General features: G+C 36.9%; 1 protein-coding gene across 5 annotated transcripts; it reads left to right on the top strand.

Annotated features, from left to right (window-relative positions):
- Window positions 1-1,634: 1,634 nt before the first annotated feature.
- Window positions 1,635-14,416, top strand: LOC122680636 (C-type lectin domain family 4 member A-like). 5 transcript variants are annotated; one of them, XM_043882248.1, is made up of 7 exons: window positions 1,635-2,051; window positions 2,436-2,640; window positions 5,873-5,986; window positions 8,692-8,793; window positions 11,358-11,509; window positions 12,629-12,753; window positions 13,835-14,416. In XM_043882248.1, the coding sequence occupies exons 2-7, from the start codon at window positions 2,562-2,564 to the stop codon at window positions 13,974-13,976; spliced, it is 714 nt and encodes a 237-aa protein (XP_043738183.1). In that variant the 5' UTR covers window positions 1,635-2,051; window positions 2,436-2,561; the 3' UTR covers window positions 13,977-14,416. The 5 variants fall into 5 exon arrangements, with proteins under 5 accessions (XP_043738183.1, XP_043738184.1, XP_043738181.1 ...); XM_043882249.1 differs by lacking the exon at window positions 1,635-2,051 and adding an exon at window positions 2,076-2,215; XM_043882246.1 differs by lacking the exon at window positions 1,635-2,051 and adding an exon at window positions 2,277-2,338.
- The last annotated feature ends 10,445 nt before the right edge of the window (window positions 14,417-24,861 follow it).

Genomic DNA, 24,861 nt, shown 5'->3' with positions numbered 1-24,861 from the left:
TTGTACCCCCTTTCCTGTCTTTACTAAACAATTCAGTCCTAAATGAAGCATTAGGCGGGTAGAGCAAGGCGGGTGTTTGTTGAATGGTGGGATGGGGGAGGAGCAAGTGGTCTGGTGCAGGCAGTCAGAGCTCACTCAGGGTGAGCAGGGTGACTGTGCAGGGGGCTAGCTTGACAGTGATGTTAGAGCCCAAGATGAGTGAAGAGACCATCTCTGTAGGGGTGGGAAAGTGTTCTGACCTCAGAGCCTGTGCAGGCTGAGGAGAGTGTCCATACATGGCTGTGGCCTGGTGTGGGGTGTCATAAGCAGCCTGGTCTGGGTACCAATGCCCGAGAGGTGAACAAGGCATCTGTGTGGCGGAGTGGCAGTTGGTGCAGGGGGCTCATGCAGTGACCTTGTGGGGAGGTGTCTGAGCCCAAGCAGAGGGAGGAAGGCGTCCATGCAGGTGTGGGTTTCAGAGGCTCTCCACGTGATGGGGGAGCACAGCATGGAGACTCAGAGCCCAGGCAGGGTGAGGAGGGCTTTCACACAGGAGGGTGACCTTGGATAGGGTGTCAGAGCCTGAGTGGGGTGAGGGCGGATTCCACGTGGGGGTCAGGGCACTGGTTTCAGGAATCAGAGTCCAGGCAGGTTAAGGAGGGCTTTGCTGTGGAGGGCGGCAGACCTGGGAAGGGTGAGGAAAAATAGCTGTGGGGGTTGGCTGCCTCAGTGCAGGACTCCCGTGCAGAGCAGAGGTGGCGCCAATAGCGTAAGGCCTGGATGGAGAAAGGAGCCCAGTGGAGGAAAGAAGGGCATCTTAGTTAAGGAGGGAGGGGCAGCCAAGGTAGAAAATGGTTAAATCTAGGAAATTAATGCCTTTGAACTGTGGTGTTGCAGAAAAATCTAGAGACTCCCTTTGATGGCAAGGAGGTCAAAGCAGTCAATCCTAATGGAAATCAACCCTGAGTATTCATTGGAAGACTGATGCTGAAGCCGAAGCTCCAATCCTTTGGCCACGTTATACATAAAGCCAACTCATTGGAGAAGACCCTGATGCTGGGAAAAGATTGAAGGCAGGAGGAGAAGGAAGTGACAGAAAATGAGATATTTGATGGCATCACCGAATTAATGGACATGAATTTGAGCAAACTCCAGGAGATGGTGAAGGACAGGGAAGCCTGGCATGTTGCAGTCCATGGGGTTGCAAAGAGTTGGATACGACTTAGTGACTGAACAACAACATTGATCAAATAAGTAAGTAAGGAGAATGGAAGCAGTTTTCTTACTGTCACAGAGTGAGTTAGAGGTGCAGAAAGAGAAGAAAATAGAATGAACTCTTTGTGTAGGATTGGGATTAGAGATGTTAGTGTGAACTCATGGTTTTCAATATATTTAGACATAGAAATAAATACAGAGGTAAATGCTTGTGTGTGTTGTGTGTGTGTGTGTGTGTGTGTGTGTGTGTGTGTGTGTTATGCAGGGGAGAGAGGAATTAGGTGGGGAGACTAAAAGAAGGTGAATCAGTGGAATTCCCTGGCAGTCCAGTGGTTAGGAGTCTGTACTTCACTGCTGGGCCTTGATTGGGAACTAAGTAAGATCCTGTAAGCTGGGTGGTTCGCCAAAAACTGGAAAAAAAAAAGGAGACTCGTGGGGAGAGCTGAATCTTGGGTGTGAGCTGGGAGCATGTCTGCAAAAGATTCTACATGAAGGATTTAATTTTTGGGGTGCTTTCCTCTTGGCTTATATGTAGTACTTAGTTCCTCCTCTAAACTGTGAATCCATTAAATTATCCTAATTTGTTAAAGGCTTGTGTATATCCATAAGACTTTTGTTGTGGTATCCTGGGGATGAAAGAGAGAAGGACACCCTTCTCCTCTAGCCTCCAGTAGAGAGCTGCTCTCAGGAGCTGCTAGGGGCACTTGAGCAGAATGAATGTGGAGGCATGATAGACTTAGTCAAGAACAGGGAAGTGCAGAGAACACAGGAGAGCAACTTCTAAAGGAACATAATCTAAACTTCAACTTCCCACTGCACTAGAGGACTCTGACTTTTGGAAGTGGGGAGTCTGACAAGTAAGTTGTTTTGTCAGTTGGGATGTAGTCCCCAAAGTTGCCTGATCAACCCCAGAAGATGAGGAGAATGCAAACGTGAATGAGTATGTACTCAGGTTGGTGGGTCTGCAAATGATTATGTTTGCAGGTAGATACTCACAAATGCTTTAATTTCATCCTTTCTGGTAAGTTCACTGTTCTCAGGGAGAACGTCTCTGCTTTGTTCCCCTTTTCCTTTCCTTCCTATTTCTCTCCCTTACCCTTTGACTTCCTACTTCTATTGCTATTTGCTGGTGTAATGTTTAAAGGTATGATTAGCACTGCGCCTGTCTTGGGGTTTGGGCCCCTGAGGTTTTTAATTTTCATGAAATTCCTCTCAAGGTTTTTGTTTATTTGTTTGTCTAGGGTCTCTGTTCTCAGCTAGTTGTGTGATAGGATGTATGAGAAGTTACCACCGTGCTTGCATTTCATTTTAAGTGGTTTTAAGGAAGAGACGGACAGGATTCTTTGACAAGAACAGAAGATCTCAGCATGACTTCAGAGATCACTTATGCTGAAGTGAAGTTTAATAAACCCAAGTCCTCAGGCACCAAATCAGAGCCTCCTGCAGGTAAGACTCGCTTTCCGGTGGTCAGAGTGAATGATGGGATGAAGGGTGAAGAGAAAATACTATAAATAAAGCCCAGGGAATGTTGGTTGCTGCTTCTCTGGCCATGGTTGGGAAACACAGGAGTCTCAGATCGAGTTGCCTGAAAATAAAGATTAAGGGATGGTACAAGTGTGCCATGACAAAACTGAGGTGTGAGAAATCCACTATGGTCCTGAGTTAAGGAGAGTGCTAATGAAGCTGAGTAGTTCTTGTGTGCTTTCTGAGGTGAACTAAGACTGCAGTGTAGAGAGTGGGTTCAGGTCTTGAAACCATCAGTCCAGATGCAGGGGCTAGTGATGAATTGGTGGGTCTTGTTTCTCAATCAGTCATGGGAGAAGAGTCTGAGTGCAGAGTGTTTGAGTGTTTGAGTGTATTGGTTAGTATCAGATGGAACAAACTGGAACAAAAGACCATTGCAGATAAAAGCCTAGAAAGTCTTATACAGAAAATCTCTTATGTTTTGAGGGCAGTTGCTCTGCAATCAGAAAATCCATTGCACACTGTATCTGAGATGGATTCAGTGAGGTTTGGAAGTAAATAAAAGGTAATTTGGGTAGCATGTATGATATTTCAGATGCAGAACAAAAGAGGAAAAAAACCGTGGAGACTATGAGAAGCTGTGAGAGGGAAGTTATGATTGCTTATGTTTTCCAAAATTCTTCTGTAGAAACATGGAAAATGCTCCGGAAACTGTTTTTCCCCTTAGAAAATTTATAGGAACTTCCCTGTTGGCCCAGTGGTTAAAACTCTACACTCCCAATGCACAAGTTCAGTCACTGGTCAGGGAATTAAGATCCTGCATGCCACCAGGCACAGCCAAAATGAATAAATAAATACTTGATAACCTTTAAAAAATAAATAAAAATTTAAAAAATTTATATAACTTTGTTATTATATGCTGCAATGTTCATTATAGAAAAAAAGTAAAAACCAGAGGTACACACAAATTTATTTATTTTTAAAATTTTTATTAGTTTAGTTGTTTTACAGTGTTCTATTTCTGCTGTATAGCAAAGTGAATTAGTTACACATGTACATTTATCCACTCTTTTAGATTCTTTTCCCATATAGGTAATTACAGAGTATTGAGTAGAGTTCCCTGTGCTGCACAATATGTTCTCATTAGTTATGTATTTTATACATAGTAGAGTGTATATGTCAATTCCAATCTCTGACTTCATCCCACCTCCCTTTTTCCCTGCCTTGGTGTCTGTACATGTGTTGTCTACATCAGTGTCTCTATTTCTGCTTTGCAGATAGTTTCATCTGTACCAGTTTTCTAGATTTCACGTATATGCATTAATATACAATACTTGTTTTTCTCTTTCTGACTTATTTCACTCTGTTTGACAGTCTCTAGGTCCACACACAAATTTAAATTACTGCATTTATTCTTATTATCTAGAGATAACTATAATTTACATTTTGTGTACATCCTTCCAATTATAAATATACATCAATGTGCATATGTGTTTTTCTAAAAATGAGATCATAGTATACATCATTGCAGGTTTTACCTCCACTTGGCAGTATGTTATAACTTTGAGAAAATAATTCTTTTTTTCAATTCAGAGATGACTGACAAAATTATATTCGTTTCAGATGTATAAGCACAATGGCTTGACTTTTATGTATATTGCAAAATGATCACCACAATGTCTAATTAACATTTGTCACCATACATAATTTCTCAGTTTTTTTTTCTGGTGATGAAGGCTTTTAAGATGTACTCTTAGCAACCTTCAAATATGCAGTATTTTATATATGTATATTATAACCATAAGATTATTAATTATAGTCATTATAAGGTAAATAAGTCATTATATTCCTTATATCCCAGGACTTATTTATTTTGTAACTGGAAGTTTGTACCTCTTGACCCCCTTCACCCATTTCACTCATCTCATCACCCCTCACCTCTGGCAACCACCATTCTGTTCTCTGTATCTATGAGTTATTATTATCTTTTAAAGATTACACAGATAAGTGAGATCATATGGTATTTGTCTTTCTCTTTCTTACTTATTTCACTTAGCATAATGCCCTCAAGGTCCATCCTGAAGGCAAGATTTCCTTATTTTTTATAGGTGAATAATACCCATTCCATACAATTGTCACATTTTCTTTATCCATTCACCTATCAATGCACGCTTGATAAAATAATTCTCAACCATGAAATGGTGACTAATAATGTCTGATTTTTTAACACAATATTGTAATTCAACTATACTTCCATAAAAAATAAAGTTAAAAAGCAGTCTGGCTGAGTAATATTTCATTGTGTATAGGTACCACAACTTTTTTATCCATTCGTCTGTCGATGGACATCTGAGTTGCTTCCACGTCCTAGCTATTGTAAATAGTGCTGTGATAAACAATGGGGTGTATATATGGCAGAAGCCAACACAGTATTGTCAAGTAATCATTCTCCAATTAAAAATAAATAAATTTAATAAAACAGTCTGATTTTATTTTAAGGATGCGATGAGGGACAATTATAAAGAGTTATCTGCTATGGCATATGTAAAGTAGTTAAAGTTAGAAATAATCTGGAAGATTATTTAAATATATAATGAAATACTATGCAACCACAATATAGTGGGTTAAAGAAGAAAATATGGTGATACAGTATACAAGAAAATAGTAGGTCAGAACACAATATATATGGTATGTCAGTCATATGGCAAAAGTGCATGCATGTATATACACTTAAAAAATTGCTGGAAGAATGTATACCAAAATATTAACAGTTATCCCCAATGGGTTTCCCTGGTGGCTCAGACAGTAAAGAATCTGCCTGCAATGCAGGAGACCCAGGTTTCATCCTGGGTCAGGAAGATCCCTTGGAGAAGGGAATGGCTACCCACTCCAGTATTCTTGCCTGGAGAATTCCATGGACAGAGAAGCCTGGCGGGATAAGCTCATGGAGTTGCAAAGAGTTGGACACGATTGAGCGACTAACACTTTCACTTTCATCCTCAATGGTAGAAATTTGTGCTTTTATGTATTTTCTAGCGTTTCTACCGTGAATATTACTATTTCCTTTGCAGCTTCATATTTGAAATAATGTCATGTAATAGTAATAGTGTATCATACAAGAAAAGGGAGAGGAGGAAGAAAAGGAGCAAGAGGAAGTCAAGGTCAGAATTTATTATTCATGATAATAATTTGATTAATTTGATTCCTTCTTCAGCTCCCAAAGAGAACAACCTTCACCAAAGTGGCCATAGTTTTTCCAAGCTACTTCTTACCTCATTGCTGATACTTCTGCTACTATTGGCAATCTCATTTTTCATCGCTTTTATTTGTAAGTATCCAGATGGATCTATAAGAAATGCCTGCCTGACATGAAGAGATGGCATCAAATAAACTGATAAACTATGAGCTTATTCAGATATTTGGGAAAGAAGTCTTCTCTGGGGGAAGACATAGTGGGAATTCATTGTGAGCTTGGCCCTTTATTTGCATTTAGTCACTCTTCTATAGAAATAATGGCATTCACTCTCTTTAGAGAAATTGAAAGGAGTATATGTATGTACATGTTTCTGTTTTGTAGAATGAAATATATAGGGTACCATTTCTACACTAGACAGTTGTTTAAGTGAGACCAAATCTGTGTTTTCTTAGTAGTGTTTATAAGGCTATGCCTGTTGAGGGCATAGACACATATTTGGGGACTAGCAGATGAACAAGAAGGAAATGGGAAGAAATCTCCCAAGAAAAAATTCTACTGAATTTTCATCTAATTATTTTTATCTTTCTCAAGACTGCACCAGCCCTTAAAATCCGTTTGACAAATAGGTAGATTTCTGCCTATCAAGAATTCATTAAGTTTTAAAAAATCATAAAACTAGTATCATTTTGGGTAGATGCTTTATTCAATTATTTGGTCATTCATAAGTAACAGTGGCCATCTAGTCTATGTCAGGCACTATGCCAGATAGAGACAGCAGAGTTGTAGCCCTTGGTTTTGAGAAGTTTGGAGGATGATGGCAACTGGTTGAACGAACCAGTGTTTATAACAATGTCTGGTAAATGTTCTGTGAGTAAGAAGCACAGCAAGCTGAGATAGGCTTCCTGGAGGAGGTGACATCTATACATGTGTGGACCAAGAATGACAGATGTGAGAGAGCTTGAAAAAATTTGGAAAAACATGTTAAATGACTGTGACATATGGTGCTAAGTTAGCTGTGAGGTTGCAGATGGGAGAAACAAGGAGGGTTCAGATCATGAAGAGTGTCCCGTACAATTCTAAAGAGTGTGGATTTCCCACTGCCCCTGCTGCAGATTACTTTATCAATTATCTTCTGTTGTTTAATAAACCAGTCTAAAACTTAGTGGATTAAAACAGCAACTGTTTTTAGCTCATGATTCTGTGGTTCGTCAATTTGAACTGGGCTCAGCTAAGATGTTTCATTGGTCCTGGCTAAAGTCATTCATGCATACATAGGCAAGTACCAGCTGCAGGTAACCCAGTTTCTGAGGAAGAGGATGTAAACTGGAATGATGTGGACAAATTGGTTCCACTTCTTTATAATTCATCAGGCGAGCTTGAGCTTGTTCATATGGCGACATGTAGGCTGGCAGAGTGAGAGCAGCTGTGAGTAAAGCCTCTTGAAGCCTTAGCTTGAAACAATCCTAAAGGAAATCAACCCTGAATATTCACTGGAAGGACTCATGCTGAAGTTGAAGCTCCAATACTTTGGCCATGATGCGAAGAACCGACTCATTGGAAAAGACTGATGCTGGGAAAGATTGAAGGCAAAAGGAGAAGACAGCAGAGGATGAGATGGTTAGATAGCATCACTGACTCAATGGACATGAATTTGAGGAAACTCCAGGAGATAGTGAAGGACAGGGGAGCCTGGCGTGCTGCAGTCCATGGGGTCACAAAGGGTCAGACATGACTTAGCAACTAAACAACAACAACAGACAGAGTTGCTTCTGTACATTTTGTTGGTTGAAGGAAATCTTAGAGTCAGTCCAGTTTCAAGTGGTGAATAAATAGACCCCACTTGTTGATTGGGAAAACTAAGAAGTTATATTGCAAAGGGGTGTGGGTACAGGGAGAGTTGAAAATTGTGGCAATTTTTGCAATGTGTCACAGTCATGGAGAACCAATACAGAATTTTAAGCAAGGAAGTGATGTAACTAAATTTTATTTATAGGAATACGCTTTTGGTGGAGATGTGTAAAATGGATATATGAGGAGAGAATAATTAGAAAGACTCTGTCCAACCGAGAAATAGTGAGAATATGATTTAAGGTAGTGAAGAAGGAGAAGGGGAATACCTTTGAATGATAATGAGGAGGTAGAATCAAGGAGGTGAGGGCTTGATGAATATTTAGATCTGTGTGTTGGCCTGCTGAGGAATAAGAACCAATTGGGAAGTTACTATATATTTAAAATGGATAACCAACAGGGACAGTACTGTAGAAGACAGGGAACTCTGCTCAATATTCTGTAATAACCTAAATGAGAAAAGAATTTGAGAAAGAATAGATACGTGTCTGTATAACTGAGTCACTTTGCTGTACATCTGAAACTAACATAACATTGTTAATCAACTCTACACCAATATAAAATAAAAATCTAAAAAAATCACATCATTATATCATATATTATAATTAATATATTATTGATTGTATCATTATATTATTTTTATATATTAAAAAATAGATAATATTAATGTAATAATATAAATATAAAATTTTAGTATTATATTATTACATTAATATTATATATTATAGTATTATATTATATTAAAATATAAATGTTTTATCTAGACATCTGTTTTATCTGACATTAATATAGCCACTAGCCTTCTTTACTTTTATTCGGTGTTTAAGTTTGAAGTTAATTTCTTATAAGCATAGAATTGAGCACATATTTGAATCTTGTTTCTCTATTCAGACAGCTTCTTTCTTTTAATTAAAATGTTTATGCTATTAGAAAAAAGAGTGAAGCTATAATGCTACCAGGAAAATGAATGATCTTATTCTCTGTTTCAGTTTTTTTTCAAAAATGTTCTTATGTTCATAAAGAAGAAAAGGCTACAAGAGAACTCACTCACACACAATTGGAATGTGTGAAAGAAAATTCGACCCTAGAAGGTAAAAATTAATGTGCCTATGATTCAGGTATTGACAATACTGTGTCCTAGATCAATATTTCCATTAAGTGAACTATACTAAGAAGTTGAGTCTCATGAACATTTTAAGTATACAAATATTTAGGGCCTAAAATTTTTATAATATGCATATCTTTAATTCATTTGTACAAGGAAATAGTCTTAATTATGAAAAAGATTACATTGCTTTTTGGTTTCTTCAGTCTTTGCTTCTTTCTGAACTTTCTGTGCATACTTGCTCTTTTACTCACATACCAGTTAAAACTTATTTGGTCAAGAGAGATTTAATTCATATATGTTTTAAGAAATCATATTGTATGTACATAAAACATTTTTGGGAGAATAGATAAAATACTCTGCTTTAAAATTTTCCATTTTTTTTTTTTTTACCCCAAACCTAAACTCTGTTAGCAGTTCTATGGTTTTGCTTCACTTTTTAATGGTCTGTTGTTAGATACATACAGTTTAAGGATTGTTATGGTTTCTTGGGGGTTTCCCTGTTAGCTCAGTGGTACAGAATTCGCCTGCCAATACAAGAGATTTGGGTTTGATCCCTGGTTCAGAAAGATCCCCTGGAGAAGGAAATGGCAACCCACTCCAGTATTCTCACCTGGAGAACCCCATGGATGGAGGAGCCTGGAGTGCTACAGTCCATGCTGCTGTAAAGAGCCACGACTCAGTGACTGAACAACAACCACAGCAATAACATGGCTTCTTGGAGAATTGAACAAGAAAAAATTCCCTTTATCCTTATTCTATGTCCATCTTAACTCTGAAATCTTTCCTTGCTCTGAAGTATATATACTAATATATACTATATATACTGTGTATATATCAGTATATACATACTGATATATATATACTATATATATACACATAGTATATATGTATAATACATACATAGTATACATATATATATCTGCTGAGATATATATATATATATAGCTACTTCCTGCTTCGTGTGGTCTAGTGTTAGTGTGGTACACTTTTGTCCATATTTATAAATATGAAAAACTAGTATGTTTCATGGTCTTTTTTTTACTTGAGATATCGTTCCACTTATCAAATTATTTCTAATTGAAAAACTGGTTCTGCCTAGTTGATGGGGAGGGGATGGATCTGGCTACTTTCCTGATACAACCCAGAGATACAGCCCATCTCAAGTTTGTGTTCATAACAAGCTCCTGGCAGATGGCACTGCCTCTGAAAACTATGAATGGAAACAACAAATCATGATAGCATGTGTCTCAACAACAGAAATCACAGTCATTTACAGAGTACGTTGCAGTTGCAGGCATCTTGAAATATTTTTTTCTTTTTTAAACTAATTTTTATTGCATTATAGTTACTTCAAAATGTTGTGTTAGCTTCTACTGCTCAGCAAAATGAATCAGCCATACATGCATAAATACTCCACCCTCTTGGGTTTCTCTCATTTACAACACCAGAGTGCACTAAGTAGAGTTCCCTGTGCTGTACAGTAGGTTCTTATTGGTTATCTATTTTATACATAGTATCAATAGTGTTGGGGCTTCCCTGGTGGCTCAGTGGTAAAGAATCCGCCTGCCAGTGCAGGAGACTGTACAACAGTAGTTCAACCAATGACAACAACAACCTTGTGGAACTCCAGCATGTAAAACTCAAGGAAGTGTTTGTGCCTCTACAATGCCTGGGCCACCCTGGACTTTTGATCTCTTAGAGTTGTCCACACTGTGCTTCCAGCAACTCCACAATTACAGTTCTGATTTCTCTACCCTGGGACTGGCTCCCAAAGAGGTTTCTGCTCTAATATATTGTGATTCTCCATATTTGCCTTTGTGTCTCTCCAGATCTGAGGGTGGTGGTTTGCTATATGTATGAAGAGTTGCTGGTTTTCAGTTCATTCAGCTTTTCACTTGTTATTATTACTTGCTCAGTTGAGTAATTTCTATTATTCTATCTGTTAATTCATTGATTTCTCTGTCTTTATTCTGCTGTTGAGCCCATCCACTGTGCTTTTAATTTGGTTATTATGTTTTCCAACTATTCCACTTGATTCCCTTTTAAATCTTTAATTTGTTTGCTGAATTATCAATTTCTTTGCTGAGGCTTCCTATTTTTTCACATGGTTCAAACATTTGTACTTACTTGTTGAAGCATTTTTCCATGGCTTTTTAAAAATCTTTGCCAGATAACTTCAGTATTTCTCTTATCTTGGTGTTGGCATATATATGTATGTATTTTTTTAAGCTAATTTTTGAGAACTTTGTGGTTCTTGGTATGATAAGTAATTTTCCACTGAAACTTGGGTATTTCTGTATTATGTTCTGAGGATCTTCTTTAAACTTCTGTTTTATCTGATTTTTCCTAATACCACTCAGGCAAAGGAAAGGGGATCCTACCTTGTCACTGTCTGATGTAGGCAGACTTGACCTCCTTGACACCTGACAAGAGTCCTGTTTTTCATGTATTCTCCTCTGATCCTTAATTTTTTTTTTTTTTATAATTTATGCACTTTAAAAATTACTTTTCTTATATTGCACTGATATAGCCTTCTTCTCAATACAGGGAAAGACTGGAGCTGCTGCCCAAAGAATTGGGAGCCATATAGTTCTAACTGCTACTTTATTTCTAATGGATTTAATATTTGGAATGATAGTGAGAAGAAATGCTTGAGAATGAATGCTCACCTGCTGGTGATCAACACCAAAGCTGAGCAGGTATTATTACTTTCTAATTGATAATGGAGTCAAGTGTGTTGCCTGGTTTTTAAACATCTTAGTTAAGAAGGAGATTTTTATTCTTAGAATATTGGTGCTGTGGCAGAAGGCTTAAGAAAATAAACAGAAAAGGTTACCTAAGATTTTACATTCCATGCCTTTTTTCTTCTTCTATAAAACTAACCTCTGTCCCAAATAAATTGTGGAATTGAAAATATACTACATAGGAGTTAAGTGGAAGGCTGAAAATATTTCAGCCTTAAATATGATTTCATTTATTTCAAATAATAAATATTATTTATTATCATTGTTGAAATATAAAACACATAAATGTTTCATAAATTATTAACTATATAACAGGGAACAGGAATTAACTCCAACTGGGAAATGAAGTTCAATCATGAAGAGTCACAATCAATGATCAGAAATGACCAGTAACAACCTGACGTTGTTAAAAGGAAAATTGTTTAATTTGCAAAATTTTTCTTATGTACAACTGTGAAGAATACCCTCTCTTAAGGAAGAAACGAAGGGAAGTGAGTTTGAGATGAGAATTCATTATGATCGTGAATAGAAATTCCCTCCATATGTATTGAACATGGCTATGTTCTGAATGTTTGTGTCCTGTTGCCCCAATCCATATGTTGAAATTCTAACCTCCAAAGATGATTGTATTAGGAAGTACGGGTTTGGGGAGCTGCATAGGTCATGAGGGTGAAGCCTCTGTGGATGGGATTAACGTTTTTAATAAAGAGATTTTACAGAGCAACTTCTCCTCCTACATGTGTGAATGCACACAATGAGAAAACACCATCTAGGAAACACCACCTTACCACATGGTACCCTAATCTGGGATTTCTAGCCTTCAGAACTGTGAGAAACAAATTTCTGTCACTTATAAGCAATCCAGCCTAAACAGACTAAGACCAACCTCAGGCTCACAAGTGGTATCTTTGATTCTATTCTGCTCTGCCAGAAAAAACCGAAGACTCCTCTGCAGGGCCTCCATATGGTTCATTCTGAATTTTCTCTTTTTCTTCTCTTCTCTGTAAAGCCATATGTAACTCAATTCTACCTGACTGTTCTAAAGGCTATAACTCCTTCTTTTTATTCCTTTAGGATTTCATCACCCAGAAACTGAGAATTAATTTTGCTTATTATGTGGGCCTGTCAGACTGGACATCGGCAATGGGAAAAAGACACTGGCAATGGGTTGATCAGACACTATACAATGAAAGTGCCACGTGAGTACAGAATTAAATAAAGAAACCTGGGTTCTCCATTCTACAGGGATTTTAGGGTGTTCCATTGATCAGCTATTAAAATAAAATAGCTCATGCTGTAAACTTGAAACTAACACAACATTGTAAATCAACTATACTTCAATAAAAGAAAATACTCACATTCTTTTAATTCTTGGGTACTAGGTTAAATAATTTTCCTTATTATCTCAATCATCAAATAATGCTACAAGGCACACATTATTATTATCCTCACTATAGAGATGAAGAAACTGAGTTTAAAGAGTTTAGATAACTCAGTGGTTATCCAGCAGCAGTTACAATGGTTCTCAAACCCAGGTCTGTTTGACATCCAAACTTGTGCTTTTAACCGCTACTAATTTTACCTCTAAATATAACAGAAATGTATGTCAATTAAGATCGTGACCAATTATCAAGAATTTAATATCTCTCATACAGAAAATATGTTGAATTCTGATAGTCTTATATTTATATAGTTCTTTTGAAACTCTTAAGTATTTTATTACATTTTAGTACTTTACCACCTTTGATCCTATAACTGTGTGAAACATACAGAGATATTAATCTAGTCCCTATGAATCTGTGAAATTAAATTCCTTGTAACAGGTAACAGGGATAGTAGCAGATTCAGAGATTTTAGCTAGCTTATCAGGCTCCAAAAGCAGTACATAAAAAAATGAAACACAGTACATTGATACCTGAGACCAGTAGGAAGTCTTTTACATCTTTTAAGAGAGTCTGTGGACTAATAATTTCCTGGGAACAGGACTTAAGATAGACAAACAGAAGGCAGCCTCTGGAATGCCTGCTGGGAGAGTGCTTAATGAAATAAGATGACACAGTGCTGAGTGATGTAAGAACAATTTTCAAGGGAAATCTCAGAGATACAGAGGAGGAAAAACTTCATGAGAAGTGGGAAAGAATGATTTGGGCATATCTGACTTTGACTTCCATGCCTAGCCATTTCCCTTACTGTCTTTTTTCAAGGCACTTCTTTTTTTTTTTTCAAAGCACTTCTTAAAGAAACGTTCTTATCCTTTTTCCCCCCGTTTCTGGCGATCAGATTCTGGCATCAAGGTGAACCCAACAATCCTAATGAGCATTGTGTTATGCTAAACGCTGTTTCAAGAAAATGGGGCTGGAATGATAGTCCTTGTAATGAGGTTCACAAGTTTATTTGCAAGATGATGAAGATCTACTTATAAAATGGAACATTCTCCATGACCATGAGGTTGAATCGGTATCCTACATCATAGAAATAGCTAATATGTTCTTGTTATTCATATGTCTTGTTTTAAGGATCTTAATAGAATTTTCCAGAAGGTTGTGCACATATTCATTCATTTATTCATTCACAAAATTTAAGGGGAGCAAAATTTGCCACTCCCAAATGTCTTTTTGGCATGTGCATTATTTCAAGCTGAAAATATTAGTCAGTGCTAGAACTTTACTTTCCATCTTTTTGTAAATGTCATTCATAGCCTATTTTCTCTCATCTTCCTTTGAGCACCAGTAATTATTTGTGTGTTATAGATTTTATGTAAGATTTGTGTCTAAAGAGTGAGATTATGAAGAAGTATTCAGCTGTGTACCAATTAACAGACAGAATTGTGAAAATAATAAAACAGCTGTTTTAAACCACTAAGTTTTGGGGTGGCTTATTCTTCAGCAATATGTAACTTAAACACTTTCAAAACAGTTTTGAGCTAAGATTTACAAAATAATATGACATATCATATCACACTGTTTTCTCTAAAAATAATAGCAATAATTGAAAAGTGAGAGTAATTAATTTTACCATTAGTGAGTAAAATGCAAAATTAAAATGTCTATTTTTTATATAATTTTAAATTCTTATTCTTATATAGTAGGCATATTGTATGATATTATAGGTATGTAACTCATATAAATAACTGTTCAATATGAAGTGTTTATAGACTAAATTTTGTTAAGGATGTGTATTAAAAATTGTTCTGAGATCACTATTCTAGAAAATCAATCTTAAAATTCTTTTTAAAAGAAGTCCTTTATTTATCTTTGGCTGCACTGAGTCTTTGTTGCTGTGAGTGGGCTTTCTCTAGTTGATACCAGCAGGGGCTTCTCTGTGTTGTGGTGCACAGGCTTCTCATTGTGGTGGTTCCTCTTGTTGCAAAGCATGAGTTCTAGGGTGCTCCGGCTTCAGTAGTTGCAGCATGTGGGCTCAGAAGTTGTGGCACATGGGATTATTTGCCCTGTGGCATGTGGGATCTTCCCAGACCAGGGAACAAACCTGTGTCCCCTGCATTGGCAGGTGGATTCTTATCCACTGCACCACCAGAGAAGTTCTTAAAATTCTTGATTAAAATTTCGGTAAATATTCTCTGAGGTTAAAAAAGATAGGTTACACCACATTAACAAATTGAAAGATAAAAACCATATGATTATCTCAATAGATGCAGAGAAAGCCTTTGACAAAATTCAACATCCATTTATGATAAAAACCCTCCAGAAAGCAGGCATAGGAGGAACATACCTCATAATAATAAAAGCCATATATGATAAACCCACAGCAAACATTATCCTCAATGGTGAAAAATTGAAAGCATTTCCCCTAAAGTCAGGAATAAGACAAGGGTGCCCACACTCACCCCTACTACTCAACATAGTTTTGGAAGTTTTAGCCACAACAATCAGAGAAGAAAAAGAAATAAAAGGAATCCAGATTGGGAAAGAAGAAGTAAAACTCTCATTGTTTGCAGATGACATGATCCTCTACATAGAAAACCCTAAAGACACCACCAGAAAATTACTAAAGCTAATCAATGAATACAGTAAAGTTGCAGGATATAAAATTAACACACAGAAATCCCTTGCATTCCTATACACTAACAATGAGAAAACAGAAAGAGAAATTAAGGAAACAATACCATTCACCATTGTGATGTAAAGAATAAAATACTTAGGAGTAAATCTACCTAAAGAAACAAAAGACCTACATATAGAAAACTATAAAACACAGATGAAAGAAATCAAAGATGACACAGATAGATGGAGAAATATATCATGTTCATGGATCGGAAGAATCAATTTAATGAAAATGAGTATACTATCCAAAGCAATCTATAGATTCAATGCAATCCCTATCAAGCTACCAACAGTATTTTTCAGAGAACTAGAACAAATAATTTCACAATTTGTATGGAAATACAAAAAACCTCAAATAGCCAGAGCAATCTTGAGAAAGAAGAGTGGAACTGGAGGAATCAACCTGCATGACTTCAGACTATATTACCAAGCTACAGTCATCAAGACAGTATGGTACTGGCACAAAGGCAGAAATATAGATCACTGGAACAAAATAGAAAGCCCAGAGATAAATCTACGCACCTATGGACACTTTATCTTTGACAAAGGAGGCAAGAATATATAATGGAGAAAAGACAATCTCTTTAACAGGTGGTGCTGGGAAAACTGGTCAACCACTTGTAAAAGAATGAAACTATAACACTTTCTAACACCATACACAAAAATAAACTCAAAATGGATTAATGATCTAAATATAAGACCAGAAACTATAAAAGTCCTAGAGGAGAACATAGGCAAAACACTCTCTGACATAAATCACAGCAGGATCCTTTATGACCCACCTCCCAGAATATTGGAAATAAAAGCAAAAATAAACAAATGGGACCTAATGAAACTTAAAAGCTTTTGCACAGCAAAGGAAACTATAAGCAAGGTGAAAAGACAGCCTTCAGAATGGGAGAAAATAATAGCAAATGGAGCAACTGACAAAGAATTAATCTCAAAAATATACAAGCAGCTCCTGCAGGTCAATTCCAGAAAAATAAATGACCCAATCAAAAAATGGGCCAAAGAACTAAACAGACGTTTCTCCAAAGAAAACATACAGATGGCTAACAAACACATGAAAAGATGCTCAGCATCACTCATTATCAGAGAAATGCAAATCAAAACCACAATGAGGTACCATCTCACACCAGTCAGAATGGCTGCTAACCAAAAGTCTACAAACAACAAATGCTGGAGAGGATGCGGAGAAAAGGGAACACTTTTACACTGTTGGTGGGAATGCAAACTAGTACAGCCACTATGGAAAACAGTGTGGAGATTCCTTAAAAAACTGGAAGTAGAACTGCCGTATGACCCAGCAATCCCACTGCTGGGTATACACACCGAGGAAACTAGAATTGAAAGAGACATATGTACCCCAATGTTCATCACAGCACTGTTTATGATAGCTAGAACGTGGAAGCAACCTAGATGTCCATTGGCAGACGAATGGATAAGAAAGCTGTGGTACATATATACAATGGAATATTACACAGCTATTAAAAAGACTGCATTTGAATCAATCCTAATGAGGTGGATGAAACTGGAGCTTATTTTTTTTTTTTTAACATAATCAAGGATTTATTTCCTCATTCACATCCCTGTCTTGTAGTTGTTGCTGCTGCTTGAGTGTTAGTGGGTTCACAAGGAGTATCAGAGGGTTTGTTTAATCCCTAAGTCGTGTCTGACTCTGCAAACCCATGGACTGTAGCCCACCAGGCTCCTCTGTCCATGGGATTTCCCAGGCAAGAATACTGGAGTGGATTGCCATTTCCTTCTCCACGGAGCTTATTATACAGAGTGAAGTAAGTCAAAAAGAAAAAACCAATACAATTTATTAATGCATATATATGGAATTTAGAAAGATGGTAACGATGACCCTATATGCAAGATAGCAAAAGAGACACAGGTGTAAAGAACAGACTTTTGCACTCTGTGGGAGAAGGCGAAGGTGCAATGATTTGAGAGAATAGCATTGAAACTTGTGTATTACCATATGTGAAATAGATCGTCAGCCCAGGTTCAATTCATGAGACAGGGTGCTCAGGGCCAGTGCACTGAGATGACCCTGAGGGATAGGATGAGGAGGGAGGTGAGAGGAGGCTTCAGGATGGGGAACACATGTACACCCATGGTTGATTTATGTGAATGTATGGCAAAAACTACTACAATATTGTAAAGTAATTAGCCTCCAATAAAAATAAATTAATTAATTAAAAAGAAAGATAGGTTACAAATGAACTTATTTATGAAAGAGAAATAAAGTCACAGATGTAGAACACAAAAGTATGAACACTTAGAGGGAAAAGGAGGGTGGGATGAATTGGGAGATTGGGATTGACATATGCATGCTACTAAATATAAAATAGATAATAAGGACCTAACATATAGTACAAGGAACTCTACTCAATACCCTGTAATGACTTATATGGGAAAATAATCTAAAAAAAGCATAGATATGTGTATATGTATAACTGATTCACTTTGTTGTATAGCAGAAGTTAAAACAGAATGTTTTAAATCAGCTACTCCAATAAAAACTAATTTAAAAAAGAGATAAACTACACCCAGAACTATTTGAACACCGCATCTATGTCTTGGTTTATCTGGCAGATATATTTAAGCTTGTAAGTGAAATATATCTTAGAATTTTAGTCTCTATGTCCATCTTTCTAGTTGCTTTAAAAACAACACATAAACAATACAAAAAAAAGTCTACCAACACTTTAAACTTTTTTGTCACATAGTAAATGGAAGAGTATGCAGAAACTCTGGAATGTCCAGTACTGGGAAAAATACTTTTGTCCTTTGGAATTAAAATGATCAACCTGGATGTCTTCTCTGAAGGTGGAAATCTGCTGACACCTGATGACCCTTTATGGTCTGTTAAGTGTTAATTTTGCTTAGATGATCTTAATACTGCAACATCAATTAATCGATCTGTCTTTACCAATATAGAAATCATCAATGTTTAATTTATATATATAGTAAAAAGCTATCATTTTCAGAATACAGTAGAATAATTTTGACAAATGCATGCAAACCTGTAGCCACCATGTCAACCAATATAAAGAACCTTTCCATCATTGTGGAATATTTCCTTGTGCCTCCATGCCAGAAAAACAGTGATCTGATTTCTATCAACGATGGATTAGATGGTAAAGAATTTGTCTGTGATGTGAGAGATCCAGGCTCCTCTGTCCATGGAACTTTCCAGGCAAGAATACTGGAGTGGGTAGCCATTCCCTTCTCCAGGGGATCTTCCTGACTCAGGGATTGAACCTGGGCATCTGGCATCACAGACATGAGGTCACAAAGAGTCACACGATTGAGTGACTAACACTTTCGTTTTCACACATATTGTTTTGCCAGCTCTAAAACTTCATAAAGGAGCAACAATAAAGTATGCCATTTTGTTTCTACCTCCATTTGCTCAACGTTTGTGATATTCATCCATGTTTTGTATTTTCTCAGTTCTACATTCAATTTTACTGTTGAGTCTTATTCCATTGTATATGATATATCATAATGTTATCCTTTCTTTTTTTAGTGACAATTGAGTCCTTTCTAGGTTTTAGGTATAATGAATAAAGCTGCTATAAACATTCATTTATATGACTTTTTGTGGTCAAGTGTTTTTATTCTTTTTGGATATGTAACTAGGAAGGTAATGTATTAACCATTACAGGATCATAAATAGTAGTTGCAAGGCCCTAAGAATCCCCTGTGCCCCACCTATTCATTCCTTTTCCACTTTTGCATGACCCTTGGCCACCACTGACCTTTTTATGTTTCTACAGTTTTGCCTTATTCAGATTGTCATATAGTTGGAATCATACATTATGTAGCATTTTAGACTGGCTTATTTCACTTAGCAATATGTATTTAGATTCTTTCACATCTTTTTGTGGCTTGATAGCTCCTTTCTTTTTATCATGGAAGATTTTCATCATATGGCTGTACCACAGTTTATCTCAGTTCAGTTGCTTAGTCGTGTCCGGCTCTTTGCGACCCCCTGGAGAGCAGCATGCCAAGCTTACCTATTCATCAACAACTCCCGAAGCTTACTCAAACTCACGTCCATCGTGTCAGTGATGCCATCCAACCATCTCATTCTCTGTCATCCCCTTCTCTTCCTGCCTTCAATCTTTTCCAGCATCAGGGTCTTTTCAAATAAGTCAGCTCTTCGCATCAGGTGGCCAAAGTATTGGGAGTTTCAGGTTCAGCATCAGTCCTTCCAATGAATATTCAGGACTGATTTCCTTTAGGATGGACTGGTTGGATCTCCTTGCAGTCCAAGGGACTCTCAAGAGTCCTCTCCAACACCACAGTTCAAAACCATCAATTCTTCACCACTCAGCTTTCTTTATAGTACAACTCTCACATCCATCATGACTACTGGAAAAACTATAGCTTTGACTAGATGGACCTTTGTTGGCAAAGTAACATCTCTGCTTTTTCATATGCTGTCTAAGTTGGTCATAACTTTTCTTCCAAGGAGCAAGTGTCTTTTAATTTCATGGCTGCAGTCACCACCTGCAGTAGTTTTGGAGCCCCCCAAAATGAAGTCTGTCACTGTTTCCATTGTTTCCCCATCTATTTGCCATGAAGTGATGGGACTGGATGCCATGATCTTAGTGTTTTGAATGTTGAGTTTTAAGCCAGCTTTTTCACTCTTCTCTTTCACTTTCATCAAGAGGCTATTTAGTTCCTTTTTGCTTTCTGCCATAAGGGTGGTGTCATCTGCATACCTGAGGTTACTGATATTTCTCCTGACAATATTGATTTCAGCTTGTGATTCATCCAGCCTGGCATTTCGCATGATGTACTTAGCATATAAGCTAAATAAGCAGGGTGAAAATGTACAGTCTTGACATACTCCTTTCCCAATTTGGAACCAATCTGTTGTTCCATGTCCACTTCTAACTGTTGCTTCTTGACCTGCATACATATTTCTCAGGTGCAGGTAAGGTGGCCTGGTATTCTCATCTCTTAAAGAATTTTCCACAGTTTGTTGTGATCCACACAGTCAAAGGCTTTGGCATAGTCAATAAAGCAGAAGTAGGTGTTTTTCTGGACCTCTCTTGCTTTTTTGATGATCCAACGGATGTTTGGATCTAACAATTTATCTACTTAGCTATCAAAGAGCATCTTGGTTGTTTCCAGTTTTTGACAACTGTGAATAAAGCTGCTGTAAACATTCACACAGACTTGGATTTGATCCCTGGGTTGGGAATATCCTCTGGCAAAGAAAATGGCAACCCACTCCAGTATTCTTTTTTTTTTTTTAATCAGCTAAGCCCAGTTTATTTTATTTTATTTTATTTTTTGTGAGGGCATTCAGTTGCTTTCTTTTTTTTTTTTTTTGGAAGCCCATTACTTGCTTTTATTTATTTATTTATTTTTTGGGTTTTGTCATACATTGATATGAATCAGCCATAGATTTACACGTATTCCCCATCCCGATCCCCCCTCCCACCTCCCTCTCCACCCGATTCCTCTGGGTCTTCCCAGTGCACCAGGCCCGAGCACTTGTCTCATGCATCCCACCTGGGCTGGTGATCTGTTTCACCATAGATAGTATACATGCTGTTCTTTTGAAATATCCCACCCTCACATTCTCCCACAGAGTTCAAAAGTCTGTTCTGTATTTCTGTGTCTCTTTTTCTGTTTTGCATATAGGGTTATTGTTACCATCTTTCTAAATTCCATATATATGTGTTAGTATGCTGTAATGTTCTTTATCTTTCTGGCTTACTTCACTCTGTCCCACTCCAGTATTCTTATCTGGGAAATTTCATGGACAGAGGAACCTGGAGGGCTACAGTCCGTGGGATCCCAAAAGAGTAGGATATGACTCAGGAACTAAAAAACAATAACAAAACATTCACATGCAGATTTTTGTGTGAACATGCGTTCAACTCATTTAGGTAAATACCTAAGAGCACAGTTGCTGGATTTTATATTAAGATTATGCATGGCTTTGTAAGAAACTGCCAAACTGTCTTCCAAAGAGACTATCTCATTTTGCAGATGGTAAAGAATCTGCCTGCATTGAAGGCGGATCGATCCGGGTTGGATCCCTGGGTCAGGAAGATCCCCTGTAGAAGGGAATGGCAACCTGCTCCAATATTCTTGCCTGGAGAATTTCATGGACAGAGGAGCCTGGTGGGCTACAGTCCATGGGGTCTCAAAAGAGTCAGACATGACTTAGTGACAAAACAACAACAACAAAATGCAATTTGCAAGTTGCGTTCAGACCACTGTTATACCAGTGAATAGACATCACTCTCCTGAAATACATGCAGGGGAGTGTTAAAGTGCACATCTAACAAAGATGTTTATAAGAATGCTAATTGAACAGAATATATAAAAAGAATTAAAAGAAATGAAGACAGCCTAAGAGACCTCTGGGATGACACCAAACACACCAACATTCGCATTATAGGGGTCAGAGAGAGAAGACAGAGAGAAAGGAGCTGAGAAAATATTTGAAGATGTAATAGCTGAAAACTTTCTGAGCATGGGAAAGGAAAGAGTCGACAAAGTCCAGGAAGCACAGAGCGTCCCAGAAAGGATAAACCCAAGGAGTAACACACCAAGACACATAGTAATCAAACTGAATTAAAGACAGAGATAAAATATTAAAAGCAACACAGGAAAAATGACAAATAATATATAAGGGAAATCCCATCAGGCTACCAGATGATTTCTCAACAGAAACTCTACAAGCCAGAAGGCAATGGCATCATATATTTAAAGTTATGGATGGGAAGAACCTATAACCATGAATACTGTACCCAACAAGACTTTTCTTCAGTTTTGATGGAGAAATCAAAAGCTTTCCACACAAACAAAGGTTAAGAGAATTCAGCAGCACCAAACCAGCCCTACAACAAATGCTAAAGGAACTTCTCTAGGCAGGGAACACAAGAGAAGGAAAAGACCTAGAGAAAATAAACCCAAAGCAATTAAGAAAATGGTAATAGGATCATACATATTGATAATTACCTTAAATGTAAATGGATTAAATGCACCAACCAAGACATAGACTGGCTGGGTGGATGAAAACATGTGCATGTATGCATTTCTACTTACTGCATCACTCTGCTTGACCCCCCCCCCCCAAATTCTATGTAATTGTTTTATATTGTTAAATTAATCATGTTCCCAGTATGGCTTGCAATTGTAATTATCTTTTATTTTTTTGTCTGGCTGTTGATTGTGAAAGCTGATAAACATCTTTCACTACTGTGATTACTCACTTTATATCATTGTATCATGACTGATCATCAGAAAAGTAATAGAACTCTATATCACCAAAACTAGGATTTAATAGAAAAACCTGTAATCACTTTTTAAAATCCAGATGCATATGATAATTATGTTGAAATTTTTTGAAAAATACAAGTGTTCAGATATTGTTTTCTCCAGAGCTCCAGATATGTTTCTAATGAGCAGTCATTTTTTAAAACAACTGGACTATATGATGATCTTTTACTTTTATCTAGTTTGTTTCACTTTTTGTATTTCATATTCAGTGCTCCCATTTCATTTAGTTTATGTTCCTTAATTTCTCTCTCTCTTTTTTTTTCTTGATGTTCTGTCTTCAGCCTTTATCAAGTGTAGTAGAAAAGCTTTTGTATACATATATATATACAAATGCATAATATATACATCTTGGAAAACATGAATTTTTGCCTAACTAAAAAAATTATAACATTTTTATTCCACTTGTTGGACTTACTATAAATAGAATGATAGATTTCTGATTGAAAAATAGATATGCAACAAGTAACAAAAGGTTTACCATAGAGCATAGGGAACTACAGCCAGTATTTTATAATAACCTATGATGGAATATAATTTCAAAAATAACATATGTGTATTTGTATAACTGAATCACCTTGCTGTGCACCTGAAATATTGTAAGTCAACAATACTTCAGTAAAATACATCTATTAAAAAAAATACTTCAATAAAATACATCTTTTAAAAAAAAAGAATGCTAATTGTAAGCTGCTTTGAGAACAGTGTTATAACAATGAATAGAAGTGATCCGCATTCTGTAATGCATGTAGTTATGTGGGCTTTTTCTGTAATATTCCTTAGTTATTCTTCTAATGTCTGTGTGGGTCATTCAAGATAAGTTCTTCTATAACTTCTTTTTCACTTCTAATTTTGGTAATTTATATCTTATTCTTTTCTTCATTAACTTGGCTAGGGGACTGTCAATTTTGTTGATTTTTTAAAATAATTGTTGATAATTTTAAAGAACGAACTTTTGGTTTCATTGTCTTTATTGTTTTTCAGTTTTCAATTTCATTGATTTCTACTCTCACTTTTATTATTTATTTTTCTTCTACTTGCTTTGGATTTAATTTTCTCTGTTTTTATAGTTGTCTAACGTGGAAGCTTAAATTACTGATTTTAGTTAGGTCTTTTGTCTTTTTGAAGTGGCTTCCCTGGTAGCTCAGGTGGTAAAGCGTCTGCCTGCAATGCAGGAGACCTGGGTTCGATCCTTGGACCGGGAAGATCCCCTGGAGAAGGAAATGGCAACTCATTCCAGTAATCTTGCCTGGAAAACCCATGGACAGAGGAGCCTGTGTAGGCTACAGTCCATGTGGTCGCAGAGTCGGACTTCTCTTTTCTTTTTCTTTTGTCTTTTCTGATATAGGGCTTCAGTGGTATAAAATTTTCCTATAATCACTTCCTTTGCTGTAGCCCATAAATTTTGATACATTTCATTTCATTTAATTAAGAATTTAAAAATGGGGGGGAATTTCCTGGTGATTCAGTGGTTAGGACTCAGCTCTTTCACTGCTGTAGGCCCAGTTTGATCCTTGGTGGGGGAATTAAAACCTTGCAAGCCCTGTGGCATGGCTAGAAAAAAAAAATTCTTCTTTGACTCTTGTGTCTTTTAGAGGTGTGTTGTTTAATCTGCAAGTACTTTGGGATTTTCCAGCTGTTCTTCTATTACTGACTTTTAGTTTAATACCACTGTGGGCTGAGAGCAGACATTGTATAATTCCTACTATTTTAAATTTGTTCAGATGTATTTTATGGGTCAGAATGTGGCCTATCTTGGTAGTATTCTATGTGGGTTGGGGACAAATATGTATTTTGTCATTTTGGATAAAGTATTCTATGAATGTCAATCAGATCTCATGTTGACTGACAGTGCATCTTTTAGAGTTTTTATTTTTGCTGGAAATATACCCAGGAGTGGAATTACTGGATCATATGGTTCTATTCTTA

This window comes from Cervus elaphus, chromosome 22 (assembly GCF_910594005.1).
Source record: "Cervus elaphus chromosome 22, mCerEla1.1, whole genome shotgun sequence".
Classification (NCBI taxonomy): Eukaryota; Metazoa; Chordata; class Mammalia; order Artiodactyla; family Cervidae; genus Cervus; species Cervus elaphus.
The sequence above is the reverse complement of the archived record's forward strand: the minus strand, read 5'-3'. Positions and strand labels throughout refer to the sequence as shown.